The sequence below is a fragment of the Diceros bicornis genome, chromosome 2, assembly GCF_020826845.1.
Source record: "Diceros bicornis minor isolate mBicDic1 chromosome 2, mDicBic1.mat.cur, whole genome shotgun sequence".
Taxonomy (NCBI): Eukaryota; Metazoa; Chordata; class Mammalia; order Perissodactyla; family Rhinocerotidae; genus Diceros; species Diceros bicornis.
The window spans coordinates 61,916,974-61,942,726 of NC_080741.1; the positions used below are offsets into that span (position 1 = coordinate 61,916,974).

General features: G+C 42.1%; 1 protein-coding gene across 4 annotated transcripts in view; it reads right to left on the reverse strand.

The window, feature by feature from the left end:
- The window catches only part of CADPS (calcium dependent secretion activator), a 436,212-nt gene that overhangs the window by 151,095 nt on the left and 259,364 nt on the right, over positions 1–25,753 (reverse strand). For all 4 annotated transcript variants that reach the window (XM_058562346.1, XM_058562336.1, XM_058562329.1 and 1 more), the window contains exons 8-10: positions 25,015–25,154; positions 14,156–14,222; positions 5,670–5,778 (exon numbers count right to left, since the gene is read on the reverse strand). In XM_058562346.1, coding sequence (XP_058418329.1) covers positions 5,670–5,778; positions 14,156–14,222; positions 25,015–25,154 — 316 coding nt within the window. The remainder of the gene's footprint in view (positions 1–5,669; positions 5,779–14,155; positions 14,223–25,014; positions 25,155–25,753) is intronic.

Below are 25,753 nucleotides of genomic sequence, written 5' to 3' on the forward strand. Positions count from 1 at the left end.
TCACTTGGCTCCAGGTCACCTGACTTCTTCCTCCATCCCTGGCTGCTGCTTGTCAGTCTTGTTTGCTGGCTCCTTCTCCTCCTCCCGACCTTTGAGGGTGGTAGCATCCTGGTGTTCTGTCCTTGGACCTCTTCTCTTCTTTATCTACAGCCTCTCCCCCAGTGATGCCATCCATCATTTCTATCTCTACCCTGGACCTCTACCTTGAACTGCAGAGCTGAACATCTAATGGTTTTCTTGACTTCTCCACATGGATAGCTCACAGACACCCCAAGCTTATCATACCTGACACTGAACTCCTGGTCTTTCTCCCAAACTCCTCTCCATCTCAGTAAAGCAGAGCTCAGCCCTCTGGTTGCTCAAGCCCACAACCTCGGGGGTCCTTTTTGACTCCTCACTTTCTCTCACTACCTGCTTCCAGTGGAACTCTGATGGCTCTACCTTCAGGACATTATACCAGCATTTGACCCCTCTTCCACCTCCACGCTCACCACTCACTGGATTACTGTAGTCGCCTCCTATCTGATCTGTCTGCCTCCATCCTCACTTTCTATGGTAGATTCTCAACATGGCAGCCAGAGCACTCAGTTTAGCACAAGAGTCAGGTCATGTCACTCCTCTGCTCAAACCTCCAGTGGCTTCTCATTTCACTCAGAGGAAACGTCTAGGTTTTGACAAGGCCTGCCAGGCCCCACATGAATTGACCCTCCACTCCTTCTACCCTCATCTCCCACTACTCTTCTCTCTCTCTAGTGTGTACGTATACGCACTTCACAGTAGCCACACTGGCCTCTTGCTGTTCCTTGAACACTCCAGGCACGTTCTCACCTCAGGATATTTGCACTTGCTGTCTCCTGTGCCTAGACTACTCTTCTTCCAGAATCTGCATGATTCACATCCTCACCTCCCCTTCATGTCTTTGCTCATACATCACTTTCTCATTGAGTCCTTCCCTGACCTCCACCCCTCATTCTCCATCTCTCTTGTCTTGCTTACTTTGTCTCTATAGCTCTTATAACCTTCTAACAAACTATAAAATTTACTTTACTTCATGAGGACAAGCAGTTTTTGTCTGTTTTGTTTGCGGCTATATCCCTGGTACCTAGAATAGTTCATGACATATAACAGGGGTTTAGCAGATGGTTGTTGAATGATTGAATGCTCTACAGACCCATCTCTTTCCATAGGCAGTTCTCAAGGTTAAAATTTAGAGAGAGGGAGATGGAAGCTTCTCTTTGGGCTCGGGCCAAAGCTACATCATGCCTGTCAATATATTCTCAAAGCCTGTATTTTGGGGTTACTGGGTATTCTCTGGCCAGAAATAAAGCTTCATATCTTCATCAGGTCCCCCATCCGCACCTCAGTTATCAGTTAAATATTGAGAGGAGAATGAGTGGGGTGATTAGCATCCCCAAATTTCCAACAAGGTCCAGTCACTAATCTGTTTGACATTTGGCATTAGAAAAGATTTGTGGTGATATTAATTTCCATTGTGCTGATAATTATATTAACTTAGGTGTTAATTCCCACAAGAGTGGGTGTATGTTATTGTGTTGCACTAGAATTGCTAGGGATTCTAGAACAGCCACTACTTATACACAGCTACTTCTTTATATAGAGGTGGTATAGCATTTTTAATAAAAGCTTTTTGGTGGTTATGATTATGAGAGAATATTTTGCCTAATTTCTTATGGAAGGTTTTAGAATGTGTGATTTGTGTAGGAAAATGTGCAGTTAGCAAGCTGGGAAAACCTGATGAAACAAATGGATGGCATGACAAGAAGGAAAATTCTGGAGGGAAAGGAGGAAGAAGAAGAGCTTTGAGGGATGCTTTAAGCTCTGAAAAGTGAGCACTTGGGTGCTAATAGGAAGAGTGGGTCAATAGACCTTCTGTAGTCTAGCCTCAGGGTAATCTTTGGGATAAGCTACTTTGACACTCTCAGTGAAGGCCAGGCTAGACATCTCTGGATGGGTACTTTCCCTTAACACATCCCTCCTCTCTCCCCCAGTGCCTGCAGCTGGGGTTGGGGATGCTGTGTTCCTGGAGCTACTATCAGAAAGTCAGTTAATGGGGTTGCTTTGGAAAGTGAGAGGTGGAGATAGAAAGATGCTAAAAGTTTTCAAATTTTTATTTAATCCTCCCAACAGCCTTAAGAAGTAAGTATTATTATTCTCATTTTATAAATGAGGAAACTGAGTCACAGAGAAGGCGGTAACTAACCCATGAACACAGAGTAGGGTTGGAAGCATCAGAGCTGGACTTCTAACTCCGGCTGTCTGGCTCCAGAGCTGATGATCATAGACACCACTGTGCTATCCTACTGCAAAGCATGGAATAGCATGGCCTGGCACACAGTAACAGCTCTCTGAGGGTTAGTTACTAACAACATAATAAAGCCTAATCATGGAGTGAGTGGGGGACAAAGAGAAACATCCAAAGCAGCAGAAGCAATGGCCATGACAGCAGTGGAGAGTAACAGAGCCCTTTCAGAAAGCATGGGAGACCAAGGACACACCAATGAGAGCAAGGAGAGAGCAGAGCAGCCTAGTTGAAAGAAAACCAAAGGAGGAGAAAGCAAAATGAACACTGACACATGCTTCAAGGCAGCAGAGTCTTAGACAAGGCAGCAATGCTGGGAACTGAATCTGCAAAATACGATGTGTAACAGTGCATGGGCTATGGAGAGCCAAGGAGAATGTGGAGGACAGCCCACAGGTAGGACCTGTCCAGAACAAGGGGACATGTCTTGGAATGGACAGAGGCAGACCAGGCAAGGAATGCTGGCCAGCTCCCTGGAGGGAGGAGGAATTGCTGTTTCAACAATCCTCATGGACATAGTCTATTTATAATGGTAAAGTTGTGTACGATTTAATATAGTCATTTAAATTGTGCCATTGAATTATTTTGAATGAATATTCTTTTATTTAAAGACTAATTAATTACTTAATCTGATAGGAATTGAGAGATTGTCACATACTCTCCAAACTATACCCAGGGAAAGGTAAAGTGAAACACTTTCATTTTTAGCTTAAAATAAGTAGCTTGTATGTAAAACTTACATACAATTATTTACCAATTCCCTAAATTAACATTTCAAAGACCCTAAACAGGTAGAGTTGATTTACTACAAATGCTTGTGCTTGAGTGGCCATTTGGCTCCCAGGCTGGTACAAAGTCAAAGGCATCCACGGCTCCAAGGCTACCTACCCCGTTAACATCTCCACCAGGTGGTTCCATTGACAACCTGGACAAAGCCAACACAGGAGGGGGGAAAGATGGACTCAGAAGTCCTCCTCCATTTGCACACTCACCTTTCATGGAGCAGTTGAGGAGACTCCAAATCTCTGAAGACATTGGCTAAATTGTGCATTACTTCCATCTCCAGCTGGCAAACTTGACTGTGCATAAGAATCCCCTACCAAGCTTGTTTAACTATGAGGATTCTGCCCTCCCACCTCTGGTTCACGGGTTACGATCGGGGTTCCAGGAACTTCTATTTTGAACAGTCACTCTTTAAGAAATTCTGAGGTAGAATTTTCTTATGACATTCGGGAGTATTTAAGTCTCCATTTTCAATCAAACATTACTTTGGAAATAAATAGGACTTGGCACATGGAAAGGCAGAGAAGAAGCTGCTTATTATTCTCAAGAACGTAATCAATTTACTTTTTTTTTTTTAATAATTTTATTTATTTATTTTTTCCCCGAAAGCCCCAGCAGATAGTTGTATGTCATGGTTGCACATCCCTCTAGTTGCTGTACGTGGGACGCGGCCTCAGCATGGCCGGAGAAGCGGTGCCTCGGTGCGCGCCCGGGATCCGAACCCAGGCCGCCAGCAGCGGAGCGTGCGCACCCAACCGCTAAGCCACGGGGCCGGCCCCTCAATTTACTTTCCATTTACATCTTCAGTAAAGGAATTTATAAATGATATCCCATGAGATCAATGTGAAAAAAGAAAAGAAGCTTTCATAATATATGTGCAGAGCTACTCCTTTTCCATTAGACAGAACAGCTTTCTCTCCCCTTCCTGCCCTCCCTGCTGTAGGAAGAGAATTCTGCTTTCATGTGATAGAACAACAGCTCGAACTTTGCTATAGATGTACACACAGCTATGTTTTACTCTAAGTGCCAAAAGGTGACATGGATTAGACCCCAAGTCCCAGCTCTTTTTCCTCCTCCCGAGACGAGATGAAAATCCTGGTCCTGTCTACTTGGTGGGGTTTGGTAAGGTCCACCTGCAATCACGTAGAGGAAAGGAGGAGTGAACTGGCTTACAAGGAAATACTGTCACTAAACGGTATTGTGTCTCCTTCTCATATTGGCCCTTTAGTTTCCACTTTAAAATGCAGGTCTAGGAAAGCCAGAACCTATTTCTCCGAAGAAAACTCAACAGTTTGAGAAGAACGCAAACCACCACAGAATACCCTGAAGGCTGGTTTTTTAATGCAGGAGCCACATCCTTTCAATGAGATGTTACATGAAACTGTTTCAAACTCGTAGGTTCTATTTATTATGAAGGATTTCCAGGCAGAGCCTTTAATTCATGCCTTATGTGGTCAGCTTTGTATCATGCTCTGGCAGGACGCTAATTACCCATGGGAGTCCAAGGGGGTGGGGCTGGTCCAAGTCACTCAGGGTTGAGATGCTGAAGATGCTAATTTTCCGAAGTGGGCTAGGCCTTAGGCCTTCTCTACCCCACCTTTTCAGGTTAACACCCCATCTTCTCTCAAACTCTGTTTTTCTTTTATGTGTATTTTGTTGCGTGTGGAGGAGCAATATGGGAGGAGAAAAAAAGGTTTTGGGCCAAATAATGCAGTATGGTTGGAAATGCTTCCCTTGTGCAGATTTGGCACAAAAATAGACTTCTCTGGGAGAGGGCTGTTGGGGCTTGTTGTTCATTAATATGCTGAAATGATTTCGCACCCCCCCCTCCTGTTTTGAAGGTTCTTTGAGGCTGATTTCTATTCGTTTTTTTCTGGGAAAAAGATAAAATGGGTGGGGGGAGAGGTGTGAGGGGGCAGGATGTAGAACTTATGCAATGTAGAACTTATGAGAAATACTACCATTTGTGTGGTTCTCTTAGTTACATAAGGCTTAGGATCTTGGATGTCTATGCTTGTGTATTGGTGTCCTCTTAGGAAAAAAGACTTTTAGCGGGGGCTTTCTTTTCAAGTGCCATCAGCTAACCTTGAATTGTAGTTTGTGGATATGGATGTGCAGGGCAGGCTCACTTGGACACGGAGACAAAATACGTACCTGCCAAGCCCACATATCACTGATGAAAAATAACACACACCAACACACACACACACACGTTGTCGTTGGTGTACATATAGAACTTCTTTTCCGGGAATTTTTTTTTTAGCATTTTAGGAGGGAGTACATACTTGACGTGGGCACAGCTATGTAAAAGAAAAATGTACTATGTTTTCATTTTGGTTTTACTAGGATCCCTTCAGTCAAACCAAAGCCCTGGGTTGGGATGGCATTTATTCAACCAGGGTGGAAACTCCATAAGATCAGGGCCTGCGGCTGTTGTGGTCACCTGGGAAACCCTAGTAACTCGGCTTAGTGCCTAGCATGGGGTAAGTGCCCAGCAAATAGCTGCCGGTTGATTTGGAAAGGGGGAGGGTTTTGTGGGTTCATGGCCTATAGGGTGGCCGGGTACCTGGCTGGGGGTCGGTGTAATCCACAGTGTAGCCATCCAGTTGTAGAAGTTCCTGAGGCTCCGCTTTTTTCTCCCGATAACTGCACATGGCAAACGTGTACTGACTGACCTGGGAAGGAAAAGCACAGACTGTGAGTTTGGTCCCTGAGAGCCCATCTTCCCTGAAGAAACCCTCCCATTCAACCAGATCCTTTCCCCCAAGGTCCTGTACCCAGGAGCTGGGTTCACGTTGAGATTTGCTACCTCTAAACCGTGTGACTTTGAGCAAGTTACTTAACGTCTCTGGTCCTCTGTTACCTCATCTGCAGACTGGATATAATCTGAGAACCCGCCTCCTCGCTGGCTGATTGTGAGGACTGTATGAGCTCACACGCTGAAAGCACTTAGAATCTTTTTCCTGGCGCATTAGTAAGTGCTGGATAAAAGTTAGCAATTATCATTATTGCTGCTTTTTTAATTGGGTTAAGCTACATGAAATTGTCATTTTTGTAGGGAAAAACTGATTGAATAACAGCAATTTTATAGGTTCTACCTAATATGACTATGGCCCTGGCTGAGACTGCCATGCTTAGAGACACAACACAGGCCTTGGGCAGAAGTTAGGAACTAGTTATTCATTTATTTATACCTCGACTTTCTTTTTAGCATTTTATTTTTTGCAGGCCAATTCTCAGCATCAAGTGATATGTCTTATTCCCCTCCTCCCGCTGAAGGAATGCTTTTGGTTGCTTTGAAAAGTCTTCCCTTCATTTCAGACAAGTGCAGGAATGACACGCTGTCATAAGCAATGAGTGCTCGATCACTAGGTGCCAGTCATAGTAGAGCCATCCTCAGCCCCCGATGGCATGGCTGTTGTCACTGGCGCTGCCCTGACTACCAATATGCACATCTGTGCCCGTGCCAGGCAGGTGCTCCGCAGCTGCAGGCCGGCCTTAGGACCCTGTCGTCACGGTGCATCCAGACCCAGCATCGATACTTAGCATTTCTACATCTGGCTCATCTGCAAGGAGCCCATGGGAGAGCAAGCATCCTTCAGGCTTCAGGCTAAAAGCTCATGGGCATATTTACCATCCATGGATGTCAAATGTCTTGGCGAAGGAGTACCACATCCCTCATCTCTTAGTTCCTTTTATTACAACAGACATTTTCTAAGTGAACTTTGATCCCTGCTAGGGACATTTTTAGTCTCTTTCTCCATGGTGAAATTTGTCTTTTTTTTAACGGTGATAAGAAATTGGCACTCTCAAGCCCTGTATGCATCTCCTGCACTGTCAGTGGCCTAAAGATCCCAGCGGTGAGATAAAGGGAGTCCAGGGGAGATGGTTTTATTGGTTGGTTTATCTATTGCTGCCCTCTATTGGTTCCTGGTGAAAATTTTCTGCCTAACTTGGGTTTCTTTATAACGTACATGCTTTGCAGCACCTGCTCCTTATATTACAAGACCTTGATGGGCGTCAACAGAAACATAAGGTCAGATCACTAAGAGTATTTTCATAAGTGGATACGTATTATTCTTCATAATAAGCAGAACAACCAATAACATCCTCTTTTCCTAAAAAAGGAAGGTTAACAGTGAGTGCAAGCTTGGGAGTCACATAGGGCTGGGGCCCCATCCCACCTCTGATAAGCTGTTGCCTATTTAAATCTCAGAGTCCTCCTCTGTATTTTACCTGCATCTCATTATTGCTCAGTTATTGTTAACTGAGCAGTGAAGGGCTATACAGCATGCATGACACTCCCATAGCAAATACTCCATATATGCACTTATGTAAGCAGTTTCCTCGCATGTGGCACTAATATTCTAATATAGACTGGCTGAGTAGGCTTCTTTGCCTACTGGATTATAAATCCTTTGAAGGCAGGCCCCGGGAGTCATACATCTTGGTTATATTCGTCTCCTCATAAGCAAAATCTATCATATAATGGGCATTCACTAATTGAGTCTAATTTGTTCTAGGAAGCTATGCATAATCCAATAAAGAGGGTTTTTCTCCAAATTTACATATGTTACTCCAAGCAAAGCACCAGGCCTTCCCAATCGGTTACTGGTCCCATGGAGAAGTGATCCCCACGCCCCCAGCATGATAGTGATCACAGATGTCCCCAGAAGGGCTGTGTGGTGATTTTTACCTGTCTCTGGCAACCCAAGAGATGACATAGTTGGCTAACGTGATGATTAGCCAAACAAATAGAGTGTTGCAGACACTCACTTGACATCAGAAAAATATCACAACAGAAGGGTGTTTTTGCAAGATTCATGCATTTACTGTTACTACACGCTTTGGGCTTTTGCATTTCTCCTTTTCTGTTCCGGGTGCTTCTTCTTGGAGTGCTGTATGCTGCTGCCCTCTTCTGGGAATAATGCTGAAGTTGTTCATGACTAACTTTGGGCTAAAATAACCTTGAGTTGGTTTACGAGGACCATTTTAATTTGGGGTTTGGCGACCTACTTTAGGAAATAAAGGAGGGGAGAAGAAACGACTTCTCTTTGAATAATTCTAATTATGGCGAGTTTTGGGGGAAGCTCACTTTTTCTAGAGAGCTTGAAGGGTGAGGGAATAGCGAAGGTCTGGGAGCTTTTTGATTTTTTTTAAGCTTCCACAAGACATCACAAAGTGAAAGCTATTCCCAATGAAATGCATGCTTCTTTGTCACAGTAGAATTCTATTTAAACTGTGTTTCGATGAAAAGTTGAGATAGTGAGCACTGTTGTAAGAATGGCTTAGAAGAGCCTAAAATACATGCTAGAAGTCAGAGAGTTGGCCACCTCTGCCAGAGAGGCTGGACTAGAACAACAGAAAACATAGAGATCTAGTGATCTCAAATGACCAGCAGACATCTGAAAGTGCACTTTGGAGAGAAGGGCTTTTATAGGACTACAGTTGTTACATCTTTGTGATTTTCAGCTGGCATGTACCTTCTCATGGCATCATGGGATGGACTGTTGGGACTTCTGCGGGTATAGCCTTCGAGGTTTTGTTTTAAAGATGGCTGGACCTCAGACACACAAGCAACCCCTTAGCTCATTTCGAACCACTTATTGAAACCAGAAAAAGGTTTGAAATAATGTTTCTTAAAGAGCAGACAGAGACTCATTAGAGTGTGTGTATGTGGGGGGGGGGGTAGGTAATAAACATGCAGAGTCAGACCAACTGAATCAGAATCTCAGGTGAGGGTGGGCCTCAGGAATCTATATTTTTCATAATTGTCACAGATATTTCTTAATGCACATTCAAGTTTGAGAACCACTGTTTTAACATAGAGGAGCTGTCCGAAAACTTTAAGGTTGGTTTCAGTTTCAATTATATTTAGCAATGAGAGTCCAGTTATGAGATAAGAGGGTCAGTCTTTTCTTGTCCCTGACTCTCCCTTTTCTTCCTCCTACCGCCCATGGAAGACTAAAATACTTGGACACACGACTAATGATAGAATACGTTTTGTCTAAAGCCCCTTTCCTTATTTTTCTTTAAGAATGACTTAGCTGTTATTTTTACTGAGCCATGGTCACTAGCCCTTGTCCAAAGTTCACATACATACATTTTAGAAAAGAATTCATTATTTATGGCAGATTCATTCATTCATTCATTTAAGAAATACTTAGGTAATGTGTTTGGTGCTGGGAATATAAAGATGTACAGAACCAGATATGATTCCTGCCTTCGCATCTATTGAGAAGGCAGGCATTAATCACATTATCTCAGAAATATGTAACTTTAATGGTGATAAGTATAAAAAAGAGAGCTATATGGTACTGTAAGAGCTTGGGCATTTGGTCTAGTTAGGTGGTCAGGGAAGGTTTTCATGAGGAAGCATTGACTGATTGAGCCAAGATCTGAGGATGGAGAAAATTTTTATGATGTGAAGCACATAATTCCTGGGACCAAGGATTTTTTTTTTTTTTTTTGGTGAGGAAGATCAGCCCTGAGCTAACATCTGTGCCAATCTTCCTCTATTTTATATGTGGGACGCCTGCCACAGCATGGCTTGATAAATGGTGCATAGGTCCATGCCCGGGATCCGAAACCTCGGCCACCAAAGCAGAGTGTGTGAACTTAACCACTACACCACCGGGCCAGCCCCTGCAAGGAGCATTTTTAATGTGATATGGTTGTGAATGAAGGATCACAGAGTCTAAATCCCAGCCTCCTGATTGACATCGACATGAAGGCCACTTGGTGAAGTACAGGGAGAATAGGTTTTGGAGCTATACAGACTTGGATTTGATTCTCAGATGCGTTATGTTCTAACTGAACCCCTGGCAGTTCAGTTAACTTTGCTGGGACTCAGTTTCATCATCCTTAAATGGAGATGATGATAACAACTGTGAGACATTTCTTATGGTTGCATGCAGAGCATTCATTTCCCTCTGGTAACTGAATCCTGATTTCCTTAGGGAATCACCCTCTTCTCCATTTTCAGCCCATATAGTTTGTGTAGGGCTAGTTGTGTCTAACTGGAGGTAAGGTGGGTGGAATATATAGCCCAGGCCTGGCCAATCGGCATCACATCTTCTTGGCTGCAGTGACTGGTGCAGGGATGGGCACATGACCACATCGGGCCAATGAAATCTCAATCAGGGCCTCTGCTAGAACTGCTGGGAATGAAAAGCTGTCTTTCCTCTGGAGCTGCTAAACTGATTTGCCAGAGTCCCCTGCAAGGAGAGAGCTTGCTAGAGGGTGAAGCCAGCTCAGAGGAAAGCACAGTCAAGAGATAGTATAGATAGACAGTGTGAGTCTTGATAACTTTGTTTAAGCCCTGGACCTAGCCATGCCAGAAGACTCTTTAGTTAATGACTAATTTAATTAACTAACCAATACAGTTCTTCTCCTTTTAAAACTTAAGCTAGGTTGGGTTGCTTGTTGTCATTTGCAAACAGAATTTAGATACAGGCAGTTGCCTTTAGGGCAGTTGTGAAGTTGAGTGGGAAAAACTGAACAGAGTTCAGAGTTAAAAATCTCTCAACTACTTATTTGTCTTACAATTCACTTTCATGGTTAACTTATTTTAATATTGTTTCCTGGGTGACAACTGTTGCAGTGCAAGGCATTTTACATTATCTGACAATATTTTATCTCATTCAGATTTAGTGATTTTTCTGAAAGCTGGAACAGTCAGAGTTTTTAGTCATCATATTATCTGTAGGGAATCAGAAATAGGGTATGGATTTAGGGACCACATTAGTTCTATCTGATGCAAGGTAAGTGAGTCCTAGAACATTGTATACACATAAATATCTTTGAGCGCTAGTCCCACTTAAGTGCTTAGAGTCATGGAAGGCATTTGGCATCAGAAGACCTGTGTTAGGTTTCACATTGGCTGCCTATGAGCCATTGACCTTGGGCAAGTCATTTAACCATCTCAGCCTCAGTTTCCTCCAATGTGAAATGGGGATAAGACTTGTCCTCACTGTAGAACAGAAAGGTTGTGAAGACCAGCTTGATGACTACTTTGGAAACTCTGAGAGATCATATAAATATAAGCAATTATTAGCATTATTAGAGGAACCATGGAATATGATGGTTCATATGGTACTAAAAGGGGAAAAGTATCTCAGAAATACTTTGGCTGAAGACCAATCAAAAACTGATTTTAACTAGCAATCTTTTAGCATAGAAGAAAAATATTTAAAAATGAAAAGACGGTCGAGATGAGACTTTCTAGCCTGGTAGGGATGATGAGTTGGCTGTTTCCACTCCTCCCCTTACACACCCAAGGTAGGGAGCTCAGGAGGAGCTCTATGGAATTGGCACCTTCTTCATTAGCATTGGTTTGGTCACAGTTCCTGACAATGGTGATCAATGTGTTTGGTCCTTACTATGGCCCCTGGGGTTTAGAATGAGTTTATCTAGCAATTTCTTGACTTGGGGTGCTAAAGACCCATTTCCCCTTAATCCTTGGGTTACAGTCTGCAGGCATGTTCTTAGGGCATATATTGGAATTTCAAGGAACGCAGTGAGGAGGCCTTGTCATGTCATTTGCATATAATCATCTGTTTAGCTACTCTGATGCTCAACTCCATGGAGAACATAGACTCTGTGAGGGTGTGGTCTAAAGGGAATGGGAGTCTTCACTTTGAAAGAGACAAAGACCACTGAGGAAATATTTCTCCAAAGGTGGTCTCTGGACAACCTGCATTGTTATCTCCTGGTGCCCTTGTAAAATGTACAAGGCCTCATCCCAGACCTACTGCATCAGAGTCTTCTAGATGGTGCCCTGCGATCTGCATTTTAAACAGCACCCAGTGCAGGTGGTCCAGGCCCCTACCTGGCGAACACCATCTCATGGTGTAGGACACAAGTCTCTGGCACAGAAATCCCCTGCAACTGCTACAGTCCTTTCACAGTTGGTGGGCTGGACTCCAGCCACAGCCATAGTAATTTTAGCCCTGATCCTTAAAAATGGAATCGCTGCTTTGGTTCAGCACCCCTCTGAGAAGTCCTTTGTCCCTGGCTTGTCGGAAGTCCATTTACAATCTATCTTTTGGTTCTCCAAGGTAGTAGCACTAAAAGGAAATCTCACTTAGGGAGAATTTGAACAGTCCTGCACTACAGACAAAAATGTAGACTCTGTGTGTGTGTGTGTGTGTGTGTGTGTGTGTGAGAGAGAGAGAGACAGAGACAGAGACAGAGACAGAGACAGAGAGACAGAGAGAGAGTGGGACAGGGGCCGGAGGGGAGATGATTTTGAGGAGGCTAGTGATGGACGTGTTCTCTTCCTCTTAGGATTTTCAAACAACTTCAAGCAATCATGACAGTAAACATTATCAACCTCCTGCTTATGGCTAGAGAGAGGCATTTTGTGTTAGCGGCACAGCAGAGACTTGAGTAGATCTGTGGAAAGACTCATCTTAGAAGCTCAGGGTTGGTGGAACTTTTAAGACCATTTAGACCTAAGAGGCAGTTGCTTTATAGTGAGGTTTCAGAACTGATAGTGCTCTAAATACCAGCCAGTGCTTACAGCCAACACAGTAACCCAATAAACACCTTTAGTCACTAAATTACAAGTTGACTCACTTCGTGATGTCTTTCAGAATACAGCATAAATCAAACTTTTGAAAAATGAATTATAGTTTACATGCTCTGGTGGAGCCTGCAAATTAAAAAGAGGCAATGGCAAATTCCTTTGTAAACTGAAAAATCCTGATGCAAAAAGCAAACAACCCCCCCGCACAAAAGGGGGAGAGGTTTTCGAGGACATGTATTACTATTCCTGGAAATTTTTTTCTTAAAAAAATTTTTTTTTTTTTAAGAAACACGAGAGAGAGCAAAGATGCTATTTATATATTACTAATGTATTATTAAAATCAATATCTGCATCTACATCTGTTTCCGTATATACATAGATGTTCCATGCTGCATGGCTAATAATAGTCTCAATTGGGGAAGTCCGGAAGTCCATCAAAAAGGAAAATTCTAGTTGCTAAGCAATTCAATCTTAAAAGTTCTCATCACAAGAAATAAAAAAGGAAAATTCTATAGGTATTAGAGCCAGAGCTATATGAGCAAACATGGAAAAATGTCTACAATGATTCGTTTTTTCAAAAAGGAAGTAGCAGAACAACATGAGAGTTTGGTTATCTTTGGCTAAGGAAAAAAAGAGTCTATCTGGAAAGTTTCCAGACTGTTAAACCTAGTTATAGGAGGTCGGACAAGACTTTTGAAAGCCCCAAGCATCAAGGAGAATGGAGTGCTCTTCCTTAGGTCATTAAAAATCAAACATACTAAACAATAAAATAGATGCAAAAAGTCCAACTAAATTCTGACTTTTCTCATAAGGACTATCTTAGCGCCTTTAAAAACAGCAAATTCAGGGCCGGCCCGGTGGCGCAGGTGGTTGGGTGCACGCGCTCCACTGCGGCGGCCTGGGGTTCGCCGGCTCGGATCCTGGGCGTGCACCGACGCACCGCTTGGCAAGCCATGCTGTGGCAGCGTCCCATATAAAGTGGAGGAAGATGGCCACGGATGTTAGCCCAGGGCCAGTCTTCCTCAGCAAAAAGAGGAGGATTGGCAGATGTTAGCTCAGGGCCGATCTTCCTCACACATACAAAAAAAAGCAAAAAACCCCAGCAAATTCTTCTAAAACAATGTTACTGTTCCTATTGCCCTAAACAGGCACAGGCTTGCTCCCTCCCTGGGGTCCTCCATCACTGACAGGGGTGAGAGTTTTTTCCTCCTACTTATCTTGTATAATTCTGTATTGTTAGAATTAAAAAATAATGAGCATGCGTTAATTTTTAAAATTTTAAAGTGATAAAAATAGGAAAAGGAGCACAAGGGAGCTCTCTGGTTACTAGAAATATTCTATACTCCTCTGAATGGTGTTTACATGGGTATATAATATGTAAAACTTCATTGAGCTAAATGCTTGAGCTTTGTACACTTAAGCAACTTATACCTCAATTAAAAACATTAATTAATTAAAACATTAATTAATCAAATCCTTAAAACTGATGGCTCTTAAGACTGTTATTAGAGTTGAAGTGTTACCTGCACCAATACAAAAAATCTTTTCTTCCATCTCTTCCAGACATTCTTACCGATGGCCCATAAGTACCTAAGGAACAGGAAAAAGACCAGAGTTGCATTAATGCTTGAGCGAGTGCATTGTTTAACACACTTTACCATGAAGGTAGGTACTCATAAACGAGGAAATGCACGTGGCTCAGAAACAGAAAGCAGATCTTGGAGCTGTGGGGTTGAGAGTAAGGAATAGCAGGCAAGGTTCATTTCCACTTACAGAAGGAATTGTGGCCCATCATCAGACTTGACTTAGAGTCCTTGATTGATTCCAGAAAGCACTTCAGAAAATGTTACATGCGACTTAATTTATATATGTGTTAAAAGATTTAGGTAGGGAAACTCCTGAAAAGTGTTGCACAAGAGAGAAAAAAAAGAGTGCTAAATCTCACAACTCTAGCTCTTTCACCTCTTGTCAAGTTTCATTCAGGAAAACCTCCCTTCACTTTCTTTTCTTGTAATTCTGGGAAATGCAGGTGTATTACAGGGAGAAAGTTCCACGTTGACATAGAAAGTCCTCCCCCTACCACTCCCCACATATGCTCTTCTGTTGATGGAAATTAATCTTTATACATAAAAATGAAGTAAAAAGAAGGGTTAAGAACTATAGAGGCATAGGTCAAAGCTGTCTGGAGATTTTATGATTAGCATTACTAATTCATTCATGAATTATCTCTTTGGCCTTGTGAATGGCTGGCTACATGTTGAACTGGCCTTGAACAAGAAAGCGAGGCTGGTGGTTTTCGCCCTATTGGACCAAGTGAGGAGAGATCTGGTCATACTCAAATGCATTCAAATACTCAAGTTCCAAAGCTGGCTTTACCTGCTATCAAAACCAACCAGACAATTTCCAAATCTTCACTTCACCTAGACGCAGATGGAATTTCTGCTTTGGAACATAATGAAGAATGCATCTAATTAAAATTTACACTGTTTGATAAATTTCAGGGGCTCTTAGGAGTGGCTGGTGGCCAAAATCTACTCAGACCTTCGAGCCAGAAACCCAGGAGTCATCCTGGGTCCTTCTGTTTCCTCACACTTCTTCCTCAATTGCCAAGTGCAGTTGATTTTTACCTCCTGGAAAGTTCTTCACTCTGCTCAGTCTGTGCACTTCACACCTCCACTATTTCAGTCCCAGCCCACATTTTTGCTTCCATGGATAACTATAGATGAAGCTCTTAATGTGTTTCAGGGATATCAGAATGATTTTCATCCTCCTCTTGGCCATGAGATGGATCCTACCATCTGCACATCCTATCATGCCTTTCCCTGCTGAAACTCCTTCATTGGGTCTTCTCTTTTTACAGAAAGGGAGCCCCAAACTTTGGCCACTTACATTCCACTTTCATGACTTATCCCATATCTGTCCATCTATTCTATGATTTACTTGACATTTTTCTTCAAATTGACTCATTTAACATGAACAGATTTGTTTTGAAAGGAAATTTTATATTATAGCTTGGTATACTAGATATACATTATGTAACAAACATTAAAATACATATGTAACTATTTAACTAATACATGCTTGTCTGTATACCACTAAAATGATCTTGTGTACCATCAGGGGTATAAATACACTCGGGGAAATAGCCTATAGAGAGGAAACCCAGCATCTTGACCTGGCCTAAAAACCTCTTCATTTTCTGGCCCTGCTTAACCCTCTAGACTCAGCTTCTGCACCTTATGTTATCTGTAATTCCTGGTCACACCAGTGTGAAGTTTCACATCTCTATAACTTTGCACATGTTATGCTGCCTGAAATGCTTTCTCCTGGCTGCTTATGTTTGAACTCATAGTCTTCCTAAGTTTAAATCCTACCTTGATGTCACCGCCTCCTGGACCCTGTAGATAATTCTGCTGTTGCAGTGATCACACTGCTACACCTATTGGACTATGAGCTCCTTGAGGGAAGGAACATTGTTCCTTCTTTCTAAATCCTTAGAACAGGACCTTTCTCTTCTTTTTAGATTCCTAGCACAGTTCCTTATATATGGTCAATAAATATTTGCTATAAATCAATTGGTTTTGAATGCCATGCTCTTGGGAAACCAGGGCGATCTCTATAAAGATTTCTGATGAGATTTTAAAACATTGCATAAAGACATACAAACCATCGTCAAGTTCTTTGAGTTTTCCTTCTAAATAATATCCCACCTATTTCTATCTCTACTGCTACTCCCTAGTCAAACCATCATCCTCTCCACCTGGGCCAAGGCAATAGGCTCCTAATTGGTCTCCCTGCCTTCACTCTTCCCCCTATACTCCACCCATTATGCAGCAGACAGGGTGATCTTTTAAATGGGTAAATCGTTAATTAATCGTTAATATACTCATTCTAAATAAAGATGGAAAACTATGGAAGGGCTGTATGCAGGAGATTGACATGATTATATTTCTATTTAAGACGATCCTAGTGGATGCTGGGTGGTGAGTGTGCTATAGATGGAAGGGGCAAGAGAGAAGGCAGGGAGACCAGTGAGGAGATTATTACAGTGGTACAGAGGAGAGAGCGGATGGTGGCTGGATGGAGGCTGAGGCCATGGAAATTGCTGGAAGGCTGGAACCTCAGGGTTCATCAGCCCTGAGGCCAACATGGTCACCTCTGTTATTATGTGGATCACCCAGCTGTCCTGGACAGTGCTCTCAACCTCCTTGAAATACTATATTAATGTATTTACGGCAGAAATGGACATAAAAGGGAGGCTCAGCCAAGGCTAAGGAGAGAGGATTATGGGCCCGTACTGATTAAGAGTATAGTCTTCCAGTTCTAGTTCTGCTGGTTACTCTGAAATGTTGGGCAAGATGCCTAACCTCTTGATGCTCTGGAATGGTTCCTCCCTTGCGGGATTGTTGTGGGGATTAAATGAGATGATGCTTGTGAGGTATAAGTAGGAGGCATGGCAGGAAGTAGATGCACAATAAATATCAGCCTTATTATAAAATATCTCTGTGTACCGAGGAAAGCATATCATTATAGTAGTAAATAATAAATACGTGAAAACAAATCTTGGACATATGTACATAGAGAAATAGATTAAATAAAAGATCAAATCATGAAAGTGGGCAAAAAATTTTGTTTTTTTAATAATGATTGGCAAGGTTTAACAGTCTCACACTTTCCTGGAATTCAATCTGGCACTACTACCTATTTTCTCTTTCCTCTTTACTTGAATCCACATAAAGAGATTTGAAACAATGGCCACAGCTACTACATCTAAAGTGTTTACAGTTTTAACTGAGGAGAATGGAAGTAGGAAAAAGAGTTCACTAGAACTCCTAGAATGTAATTCACATTGAATCATTAACTTTCCTTTCACAATAAAAATACTAGCTACTGCTTAGTGAAGTTTTACTAGTCTTCTGTGTTGTGCCAGGCACTTTACGTGAGTTTACTATACCCACCTGGAGGGGTTAAGAGCTTGAATCTGGAGCCATGCTGCTGAGGTTCATGTGTAACCTTGGGCAAGTTACTAGATTTATCTCTACATCAGTTTTCTCATCTATACAATGGGGATAATAGTAACAGTATCTATGTCAAGGGTTGATGTAAGGATTAAAGTAGTTAATGAAATATAAAGTGCTTAGAACAATGCCTGGCACAATTTGGTAAACATTTATTATTAGGTACACTATTATGCTATTATTCTTATTTTACAGTTCAGGAAACTGAAGTTCAAGAAACTTCCCTAAGGCTCCACAGCTGGTGAATGACATAGCCTGAATTTAAACTCGGAAGGGTCTGGTTCCACAGCACCCTCTTCACTGTGCTATTCTTCCTCCCATTCTAGGTGACAAACTGTGGTTCCTTTATTGAAATAAGACTGTGATTTGGTATCCCAATTGAAGAGAGAGGATTTCTGGTTAAAGGCTTCTGAATGGGAAAGCTGAGTGGCATCAGAGAAAAATTAACAATCCCCTTTTGGAAAGTATCACTTGGTTTGCGTGAAGGAGGGGCTTTCCCCCTGAGGTCTTCCTCAGAATTTATTGCTAATTTGGCACATACCAGAAGGTGTCAAAACCGAGAAAAACTGAGGGCAGCAATGTACTGTTTCTGTCTAGTCAGCTCTGGCTCTAAGGTTATTTTCTGAAGTTGAAACATGCTCATAAAACAGAATGGAGAGTACCTGGAGCAGATGGAAGCTCTGTCATTGCCGACACACAGGTGGCTTTCCCTCCCGCTAGCTCCTCACACTACAGACAAATCTATCTGTGTGGGCATTAGTGGCCCTCAACTCTCTCTCCAGGCCATCCAGATATGCAGCAACCTGGATTTACGAATGGATAAATCAGCATTCTAGTGTAGTGAGCAGAACTTTAGCCTAGTGGTTACATCTCAGACTCAGGGTGGAAACACGTAGGTGGAAATTCCTGCTCTGTTATTAACTGCCCTTTGGCTTAGCTGCCCTGTGCCTCAATTTCCTCAGCTGTAAAATGGGGATAACATAGGATCTACCTCATAGAGTTGCTGTGAGGACTGATGGTGAGGATGCATGTCAAGTGTTTAGCCCGGTAACTGGCACACAGTAAGTGCTCCATAATGTTAGGCATTATTGTTGTTTGTTGTCATTAGTAGTTGTGGTAGTAGAAATAGTAGTTCTAGTAGAAAGAGTATTAACTGCCAACTTTGCAAAGGATTCATCTTAGGATTCTTTATTTGAGTTTATGTTCAGTTTGGGCACACACTTGCTTTATAAAGCGAGGTACACATGCCTGACTTTGGGGCTCCAGGTCATATTTTGCATCATGATTCTATGTATCCTTGCTTGTAGCATTGTCGTCAACCCAGGCCAGCAGGTGACTGACATCCTGTCATTTTCTGGGGATGTGTTAGTCATACAAGAGGCCAGAGCAAACTACAAAGGACTAAAAAGAGATGAGGAAGACGCACTTAGGTTAAACTTAAGTACCAGAAATCTCAAACGAATGCTGAGTCATGGAAGACCCCCTGGCTTCAGTGTCCCTCTGCCCTGGGACTACTTGGCAGGACAGCACCCATAGTGATGCTTGTAACTTGTCATTTTATTAAAAGGGACAGTCTTCCTTCATGCAGTGTTTATGAATGTAAATGAATCAGTAACTCCGTTTCTTAAGTATCTTCTTTGGTTAGCACTAGGGGTGCATATGGTGGGTGCTCAATAGCTATTCATGGGGAAAAGTTTCAATTGTGTGTCTTCTCTCAGGATACCTGGGGATGAGCACCCAGTGCAGGGAGGAGAGTACGTGCTCCCATCAAGACATAGGCCAGAATGACTTGCCGCTGGACAGCTTACTAAGGGGTAAGGATGGCTGAGAGGGACATAGAAACCAGGGACAGGCTGAGGTTTTGTCTTTGGGAGCTATGGAGCCAGAAGTCACTGAAAAGCCTAGAAAACGAGGAGTTGGTGCTGCTCTGGTCCAGGTGGAGAGTGAGGCTCAGCCCTGAGGGAGGAGGCGCCACACTTGTTTTCTCTGTCCTGTGCCACCTTGGTGGTACCCGGCCCATCACAAGCAGTAAAGAAGCCGATTTTTTTCCCCCAGAAATTATTCATGAGAATTTCTTCTAAGAAGAGCAGTCACAGTGAGACAAGAACCATGATTCCTGCTGGGATGTTTTCCTCTACTCCTTGGGGAGTGAAAGAGAACAAGAACGGTGCTAAGACTCCGGGTGCCTCAATCTTCTTGAAGCAGCCCAGCAGGAAGAAGCATGGGCTGGGAAAAGTGCAAAGAATGGAGGAAAACCAACAACATCGACGATGACAACCATAACCACCACCAAAGCTTCTGTAGCTGTAGCCCTTACTGTGTATCAGACCCCATTCTAAATGCTTTACACTTAATCCTCTCAACAACCCTATGAAGCATACACTGTCATTACCTCCATTTTATGCTGAGCAAAGTGAGGCCCAGAGAGGTTAAGCAACCTGGCTACAGCAAGTAAGTGGTAGTGCCAAGAATTCCATTCTAGGCAATTGACCTAATTGGTGTTTATCTACAATAATACAACTAAGAAGATAAAATGAAATCATAAAAATATTCAATTAACCCAAAAGAAGGCAGAAAAAGAAAGAAAAGGAAACAAAGATCAGACGGACAAACAGGAAACAAATAGCAAGATGACAAATAGAAATTTAATTTAAACCTAACCATATCAATATTCAAACCTAACCATATCAATATTCACATTAAATACAAATAGGCTAAATAACCCAATTAAAAGGCAGAATCTTCAGATTGGATTTAAAAAGCTAGACCCAATTCTATGCTGCCTACAAGAAATGCACTTTAAAGACATAAATAGGTAAAAAATAAAAGGATGGAAAAGGATTTACAATGCTAACATCAGTTTTTTAAAAATCTGGAATGGCTATATTTATTACTGTCACGCAAAGTAAATTTCAGGGCCAAGAATATGACCAGGGATAGAGAAGATCATTTCATAAGATCATTTTATAAGGTCAGTTCATCAAGAAGACATAATAATCTTAAATGTTTATGCATCTAAAAGCAAAGCTCCAAAATATATGATGCAAAAATGGACAGAACTGTAAGGAGAAACAAACAAATCCATAATTATAGTCAGAGATTCAATACCTCTCTCTCAATAATTTATAGAAAATAAGTAAGGATTTAGAAGATTTGAACACCATCAACCAACTTGATCTAATTGACATTAATAGAAAATAAGTCAACAATGGAGATATAATGGAATCCTAAAAATATTCAATTAGGTCAGTCTAGGTAGTCTTGTTGAAAGTCTGTGCCAATGGGAATGGTGTCTTGGACATTTATGAGAAGGAGGGAGGAGTGTAACGGTTTTGAAGAACAAGAAGTCTGCAGTACTGGAACAGCTAAGAAAATGGAAGAGGAAACAGGATTTGAGAAGCATGGCTAAGATTTACAAACTGTATACACTTTAAAGTTTGTTAAAACATAAAAGGAAAATCAGAATTGCTGTCAATTACTCCTGGTTGGTGGACAGTGGTTCACTGAATGAATCCAAAGAGGAACCATGGGAAACTCTGTATTTTATTCAAGTTTCAGGTCCTCAGTTCAAGTTGAACTGAAAGGAATAACACAATTCCAGACCTGGCTTTGATGCTTACTCTGACTTGGGCACGTCTGTTTACCACTCTAAGCCTCAGTTTCCCTCTTTGTAAAGTGGGATTCATTCACTTATTCATTTAGGCAACAAATAATTTATTGGGCTTTCACTACATATCGGGCCCTGTACTAGCTACTTTGAACAAAAGAGACAAATGTCCCTGCTGACAAGAAACTCACAGTCTAATGGGGAAGACAGACGACAAACTACTAAATGAAGAAATATATGATATGTGAGATGATGATAAGTGCTCTGGTGAAAATAAAGCAGAGTAAGAGAGACAGGGTAGGGACATAGGTGGGCCAGGAAAGGCATTCTGATAAGGTGTAGAGACATGCAGAAGTCAAGGTGAGCCATGGGACATCCGAGTGGGGGGCATCTGGGTGGATATCCAAGGCAGAGGAAACAGTGGGGACAAGGGCCCTGAGGAGGGGGTGTTGTTTGAATCTTTGAGGAAGAGCAAGGAGGCCAATGTGTCTGGAGCAGTGATCAAGGTCAGATAGGTGGTGGAGTCCTTATCAGGTAGGGCCTTGTAGACATGGTAACGACATTGGCTTTTACTCTGAATGAGATGGGAATCATTGGAGGTTTTCCAGCATTCAAGTGCCAGGATCTGACTTGTGTTTTAAAAAAATTTCTCAGGCTTCAGGGTGGGAAAAAGACTACAGGGAGGTAAGGGCAGCAGTTGGGGGACTGCTTACGAGGCAAGTGCAGCAAGTGAAGGAGAGAAGTGAGGGAGACTTGGATTCGAATGATGTGAAGGTGGTGAGAGGAGGTGGAAATCTACATTTGTCTTCAAGGCGGCGTGAAGAGAATTTGATGATGGATGAGATGAGGGGTGAGAGAGAAAGAGAAATGTCAAAGATGACTCCAGGGATCTTGGTCTCAACAACTGGGTGAAGGGAGAGGCCATTTATTAAGATGGGAGGATAATAATACCTAATCCTTGTGAGCCTGTTTTAGGGATGAAATGAGATAACGCATGTAATTGCACTTCCTGAACTTGAAAGCACCATATGGACGTAAAAGATGAAAAATTAGAAAGCCACTAAGGAGTTGCTCATTCTTAAATATGCCCAGATACTAATATCTTAAGGCCAAAAAGCAGTGTTGATTTTCTCACTGACATTTTTGTATTCAGTAAAGAAAGTTATTTTGAAGGGCCCAGTAGCTCATTCAAGGAACCACAGTCTACCAACAGGAAGTAATTCACAGTAATTCTGATTTTCCTTTTATGTTTTAATCAACATTAAAGTGGATACAATTTGTAACTTCAGTGATGTTTCTTAAAAATTCCTTTTTCTGTCTCCCATTCTCTAAGCTATGACACTGTTCTGATACTTCTATCTCCCTTCCCCACGCAATGAGACTCAATAAAGCTATTTTAAGGTTAAATAAAAAAAAATTAGTCCAAACATTTTTATTTTCCCTGAATCATCCCTTGTGCAACTAAGGTTGTTTACCCCTGATTTAGGCCACACTGGGTCTGGCAGTGTTATTAAGGCATCCATTGTTCACTTTTCAGAGCTCCTTTAGGCCCTCCTGGTATATTTCCTTGCAGGGGTAATTTTTAAATGGCAGCCTAGTGATATGAAATAGCTATGGACCTGTGAGAAGTGAGCTACATATTTCTTCTGCCATCCGTAGGGTCAAGGTAGCCTGAAATATGTTAACAATTTTACAAATGAATCAAAAGGAACACTACTGAACCAGTTCAGTTAGTTCAGTTTCCAACAGAGTAAATGAAGAGAATGTGGGAAATGGGAATTTGTCCAATGGGGAAAATAATATCTACGTCAAGTGTTTGCCGTTGGGATTAAATAAGAGTGTATTTGTAAAACTCCTAGTACAGAGCTTCAAAGGAGTCTAGAATGTGGGCTGAGCTCCTGATCCTTCTAAGGAAAATTTTTTTAAAAAGCAGTTTTGAAGACAGATACTTTCATTCATATTTTTGTTCTCTCTCTTTTTGGTCTGCTCTACCCCCCTCATTTCTCTTTCTCTTCCTCCGTCCTGTTCACTCATGCTTTGGTTCCCTTAGCAAATATTCACTGAATATCTATGAGCCAATATTTTGCTAAAGATGCAGAATCTTTTCCTGTATGCTATAGGAACCTAACAGAATTCGCATACCCTTTGTCTTGAAATAAGGATGTTTACATTGAAGACAAAGAGATATTAGGGGGAAATTCCATTTAACATTTTTGGAATATATGCCAGGAGTATGATAAGAAGGAGGAAAAGCTGACCTTGGAAACCTATCATGAGGCATCTCCATGAGTTGCTAATTTAATTGAGGAGAAGCTGGCAGCCCTTCATCACGGACGGCTGAAGAAAGACTGAGTGCGCAGCAAGAGCCTGGCTCATTCCTTCTCACGGCCACAAGCAGAAGAGCTTTGCCATAATTCCATCTCAGGCTCTGGGAATAGTTTGGCCTCAAGATAACGCCATGTAAATTTTCCAAATCCAAGCCGGAGCTCAGATTCAGTAATGGGTCTCCAGCTTGTGGGTGACCTTTGCTTCCTCTGGAGTTCTCCATGCCTGACCCCCTCCAGTGCCCTGACTGGTAGGTATCTCTCTTTCTTTGGAACCTTGAACTTTCTTTGCTCCCTAGAACTCTGAGGCACCAAGGGTGGGCTGCTGTTCTTCACTCTCCGACTGCCTGCTGCTGTGGTCTGCTTATCTGCTGGGACGTGTACTTCCAGTCCTGATAACTCCCTCCTGGGCCTCTCATGGGCTTCTGTTTAAATCTGTCTTAATCAGCGTCTAGTCCCTGGTGCTGGGTTTCTGAATTCCTCGAACCTCTAGCACACAACCAATCCTCCATTTCATGTCAGTCTTACCACTTTAAGCCCTCTCATAAACACATGCACCCCAAAGAGAGTCAATGAGACGTTTCTACCGACAAGAGGGGCTAAGCAGAACGATGGCTGGTTGGCAAACGGTACCTGCAGAATCCTTAAAAAGCAATCCATTCCCTTCCATTGGCTAAACATTCGCCTATTCAGAGTTATATGGCCCAACTCCTTTCTAAGTGATCACATTTTCTGAGATGCTGGTATCCAAGCCATTTAGTTTAAGAAGCCATAGCTCAGCATATATCCAGTTATCAATAAACATTTTCTGTACAAATCATTGGTTTGATCTGTAAAATAAAAGTATATTTTACCTAACCTTTTTATCATACTTGAAATTACTTAATTGGTCACTCCTCTCAAACCTTAAGAAACTGAAAATGATCATAAATTTTCTATTTTGGTCTAAATGGTCATTTATTTAAATGCTGCACTAAACACTAAAGCTGATTTAATGCGAATTGATTGTTTGAAGGTCGCCTATGGCAACTGCTCACACCTCCCGGATGTGGTTGTTAATGAAGGTGCAAGTGAGTGATTCGTAGAGTCTGAAAGATCTAGCTGCCTTTGAGAGGGTATAAGAAGCCAATAACACCTCCTAAACCAGAATCACCCAGCATGCTTCCAGGAAGGGTTTGAATTATGCTGGAAATCCAATTAGAAAAGGAGAAGGAACTTATTCTATCTTGACAGCACAAATGCAAACATAGCAATCATAAGAACTGAGGAAGCTTATAGTAAATATCAAAGTCAACTATTTTAATAATCTCTCATGAAGCCTTTATATTCCCTTCCATGTAGTTCTCTGAAGGTCACTTTTTCCTTTTTTAAAAAGTATTTTAAGAAATGAATGGAGTATGTCCAAAATTGCCACTTGGAGAAGAAACACTTACCCAGAATGCTTCATGTTTTGAGGCTTATCCATTCGGACAGCAAGTTTGATTTTGAGGTCTTGATCGGGGCAGTTTTTGGAGACTGTCATTTTGTGCCACTCTGACTGTTTGGGGCTGTTTGGGGTGGGATGGAGAATAACCTGTCGGGAAAAAGGATAACCATCTTAGCCAGAAAATAGAAACACTGTTATGGGCACGTTTTTATAGATGAGAAACTTTACTGCTGAGAAGTTGTCTTGTCCCTTAGCCAGCAGGAAGGCAGTTAACTGAAGTGGAGGCCTGGCCATTGGACTCAGATCCAAGGCTCCATCTACCAGCCATGGCTGGCTCAGGCCAAGGAGCCAGGCCTGAGAACAGAAATGGCATTCCCTTACTCTCTTCTCTCTCTCCTTGGCTAATTCTGTAAAAGCAAAGATCATGATTTCTGTGATCTAGCTTTTGCACTTTTCTAACGTTCTGAAGTACTAAAGCAACCCAGACCAGAGCATGTTCTCCAAGCATTATTCTCTTCATGTAAGAAGATGGATGTATGAAAGGAAGAAATATCCTTACATGTTAGAGAGCACTTCTAGTTCATTCTTTTTTCCATTCTTCAGGATTCCTTCTACAATTTCAAGAGGAGAAATCCCTCAACGGCTGCAGGGGAAAATGGAAGGGACCTTATTTGACAGATGAGAAATGTGACATTTAGAGAAGGGATGGCACTTCCTTACAGTCACAAGTTTCACCTGGCCTTGAA